Genomic DNA, 3,738 nt, shown 5'->3' with positions numbered 1-3,738 from the left:
ATATATTATAAAGATTTATAAATGACAATGTAAATATTGTTTTGATTATGGTGGCACTTTGACCATCATTATAATTGAATTTAATATTAATGATTGCTAGTCGCTAAACCAACTTAAAACAATTGTTTATATCTAGCACATAAGAATAAATCTCATGTTCAATTGGATAATTATAGAAAAAAAGTTATTTTTACACAATGAGTAAAGTTTTAGAATTTATGGTACCATTATAAAGTGTATAACATCATACTACTGTTATTTTGTAAATTACATACACATAAATGTTATGTACTTATTTACATTGAAGTCAAGTGATATTAATTTATCCGAAAATTCATCTTATATGTTTCTTTATAAGTATTCACTTTTTTATGAAATGCATTAGAATTTAACATACACTCAATAGGTACAAATAACAATATACAAATATATTGTGGTTACTGCCAAATATTTTCAATTTTGTATTACATAATAACTATGCTGAAATTTGTGTGCTTAAAAAATATGTTAATCTAAAGAAGAGATCAAGTGCTAAATGATTTCTATATATTTGTAATATTTTTCCATTATTTTTGTAACGAGTATAAAAATTTTTAAGTTGCAAAAATATCAGAGTTAAATATATATAATATAACTTCTTCAATTATTTTTAACATATAACTGTATAAACTTAAAAATGTTTAGCATCAAAATTATAAACCCATTTCTTACTTTTGATAATTACTATCATTTCAAAAACACAGAAGAAAAGATACTTCATCTTCTGCGCAACTTAAAAAATTAGAATGAAGTTCTGCTTAATTATGTTATCAATTTAACTGCATTTCTCAAGATTGAAACACTCATTACTTTACACCTAATTATAAGTGGGAAAATTTACATTATTCTGTTAAAAGTTTCCCACAGTTTCATATTGTATTGTAAGAAATATATTCTTCGTTTTAAAAAATATTAATTTTTATAAAGTTCTCTTCTAAATGTAATAATCACTTTTTGTACAGAAAATCCTAGAGATTAGTACTTTCTTGTTCTAATTTAAATCGCGCAGTAGGTGGAGGTGGTGGCGGTGGTTGTGGCCGTGGAGGCCTCTGATGAAATCTCGGGGAAGCCGGAACAGGTTGTTGTGGTGATTTCACAGTTATTACCGTCTCAGTCTGAGTTTGCACATCGATAATATTTCCTTCTGATCTGGTTCGCACGTGAGCTTTTGTTTGTTCCGGAGCATTCAATTTGGCTGGCTTTTCTGGTCGTTCACCGTACAAGGACATAGATGAAGGTCGACTACCTACACTGGGGCTTCTCTGTAAGTTCGAAGCCGCGTTGCCATTGTTGTTGCCCGAGGTGCAGAACACACTGCCATTTCCACGCACTTGTATTATACTGACCTGTTGTTTGTCCACTGAATATACATGAGCTCTTTCCAAAGTTAAAGGCTACAGGTTATTAAAAAGGAAAAAAATATTAATAGCTCTGAAAAATCATTGTGAGATTTAACATTTTAAATGAAATTAGTTATTAACACGTTTATTTTTCACTTCATTTATAGCTTACGTTATTGTATTTCAAAATGCAATATCCAGGCAGTGATATTTGTTGAGTCCACTGGCAGTAACTACATTTATTTTAAAGAATTATCTTACACATAATACTGAAAATGAATAAAATGCTTGAAAAGTTTAGTACTCACCCCTGCTTCAGTGTCTAAATTTTCACTACTGTGACGCGGTTGTTGTTTGATAAGACTTGAGGGACGAACTAATCCGGCTGGTCGTTCTGGTACAGCTGGTTTACTGCTTCTATCAAGTGTACTTGAACACACCGGGTTGTTACTATCCGACTTTTTACGTAACTCTACGGTTTCTTCTTTGAAATAAAAACAAATTAAACATTTGGTATTATTTCATTTAATAAAATGCTATGTACTATATTATACCTGCATTATGTACTATATTAGTTATACTTCTTGGTGCAGCTACTGGTCTTCGTCTTTCCAATGTAGAACAATGTGGTTTTTCTGTTGGTATCACTTTTAATTTATGTGTAGAAGTTTCTGAATTATCTGATTCCATAACAAACTTATTGCATGATGCATTTTCTACAGTATTTCTTTCAGAAGTAATAGGAGCATTTAACTTTTTCTCATTCTTTTGGGCTTCTTGGTTACCTCTTTCAGTTTCTGTGTTTATATTGTGTGATTCATCTTGTATTTCAGTAGTACATTCTGAAGAGTTACCTGATAGAGAATCTGTAATTGCATTTGCTTCAATGTTCTGTTGTTTAATTTCTGTTTCTGTATTTCCATCTTGTTTTTCTGTATTATTTTCGTGCTTCATGATTGATTCAGTATTTACTGTTTCATGTTTTTGAGTTTTACATGTTATGCGATTAAGAGTTGCTGATGTTAAAGGTCTGGGTGGTTTATCAGGTGCAGGTGGTGGTTTATCATCAGATTTTTTATCATGTTTGTCTGGGGTAGTACTATTTGGTGGAGTTGGTGCAGGTTTATTTTTTCTACGGGCTGCTGGTTTAGGACTACCTTGTGGTGGACTTTCACCATGATCACTAAGACTGCTATTGGAAATGCAACGACGCATACCTATATTTTGATTTTCTGAACCATTTATAATGCCGACATCTAAATCACGATCAAAGTCTATTTCACCAGGAAAAAACCAATCTGCATATGTAATCAGTTGATCAACTATAAGACTAGAGTTGTTAGCTGTGCTCATATTCATTCTGAAATTATACATATATTATATTGGAAAAAGTTGATCACATAATTTGTTTTATAATAATCACAAAATTTAGTATACATAAATAAATTATATTTCTTTATAATTATCATTCAGAAGAATAAGTTCTTACACCATTGTATTTACATCCTCTTGTGGACTCCATATTAAATTAGGTGCAATTACAATTGCAATGTTTTGAGGCGACATTTTGTTTATATCTTGATTTTTTGTGAGTACAGCTAAAAATTTAATTAGGAACCGTAAATTTTCTAAATTTGCTTGTGGTAACTTATGTAACACTTCCCAAAGGGCTCTCAATCTTATTTCATTTTGAGTTATCTTTGCAGCTGCCATCCATTCAGGATACAATCTTTAAGATAACACAAAAACAAATGTAGTATTGTATTTCCATTTTCCATTGCTATAAAAGGAAATGTCTTTCATATATTTACTTGTAAGTTAGAAGTGGCTCAGGAAGTTCTCGCAAATAAGATTTTAATGCACCAGCAATAACATGTGGGTCTTTATATTCTAGAGCAGTTGGTAATGTGAGGCAACATGCATCTAGACTTAATTTGATTCGTCGTGATTTCGATGCAGCACCAGCTATTCTAAAAAGACCCTCTTCTTCCATACCTAATCGTAGCAATGCAGACACGCATAATTGAATAGGTAATGCTATTTTTCTGTTAGTTACTCTAAGATGTTCTTCAAGGGGATAACCATAAACTGGTTTCATTTCATTATCATCTGGAACCATGAAACGAAGTTACATCAGATGAAAATTTTTGTGAGGAAAGTTCCTTTTAGTTCCTTTTATTTTCATTAGATAAGTTCCTTCTAAAAATTAATTACTCATGAAATTTCGAAAACATTAGACAATAAAATATATCAAAGATTTTTGATTATCATAAAATATATAACTACTACATATGTATAATACAAAATTGATATTAATGACAATCTAAACTGTTAAAAATATGTAAAAAATTGAAAAACA

General features: G+C 30.6%; 1 protein-coding gene across 1 annotated transcript in view; it reads right to left on the bottom strand.

Annotated features, from left to right (window-relative positions):
• Positions 1 to 1,007: 1,007 nt before the first annotated feature.
• LOC108574582 (rho GTPase-activating protein 44-like) overlaps positions 1,008 to 3,738 on the bottom strand; it is a 4,683-nt gene continuing 1,952 nt past the window's right edge. Inside the window, exons 5-9 of the mRNA XM_017937199.1 lie at positions 3,191 to 3,488; positions 2,869 to 3,108; positions 1,934 to 2,739; positions 1,688 to 1,863; positions 1,008 to 1,433 (exon numbers count right to left, since the gene is read on the bottom strand). Coding sequence (XP_017792688.1) covers positions 1,008 to 1,433; positions 1,688 to 1,863; positions 1,934 to 2,739; positions 2,869 to 3,108; positions 3,191 to 3,488 — 1,946 coding nt within the window. The remainder of the gene's footprint in view (positions 1,434 to 1,687; positions 1,864 to 1,933; positions 2,740 to 2,868; positions 3,109 to 3,190; positions 3,489 to 3,738) is intronic.

This window comes from Habropoda laboriosa, unplaced genomic scaffold (genome assembly GCF_001263275.1).
Source record: "Habropoda laboriosa isolate 0110345459 unplaced genomic scaffold, ASM126327v1 scaffold175, whole genome shotgun sequence".
Classification (NCBI taxonomy): Eukaryota; Metazoa; Arthropoda; class Insecta; order Hymenoptera; family Apidae; genus Habropoda; species Habropoda laboriosa.
Note: the sequence above shows the minus strand (reverse complement) of the source record. Positions and strands in the feature narration are given on the sequence as shown.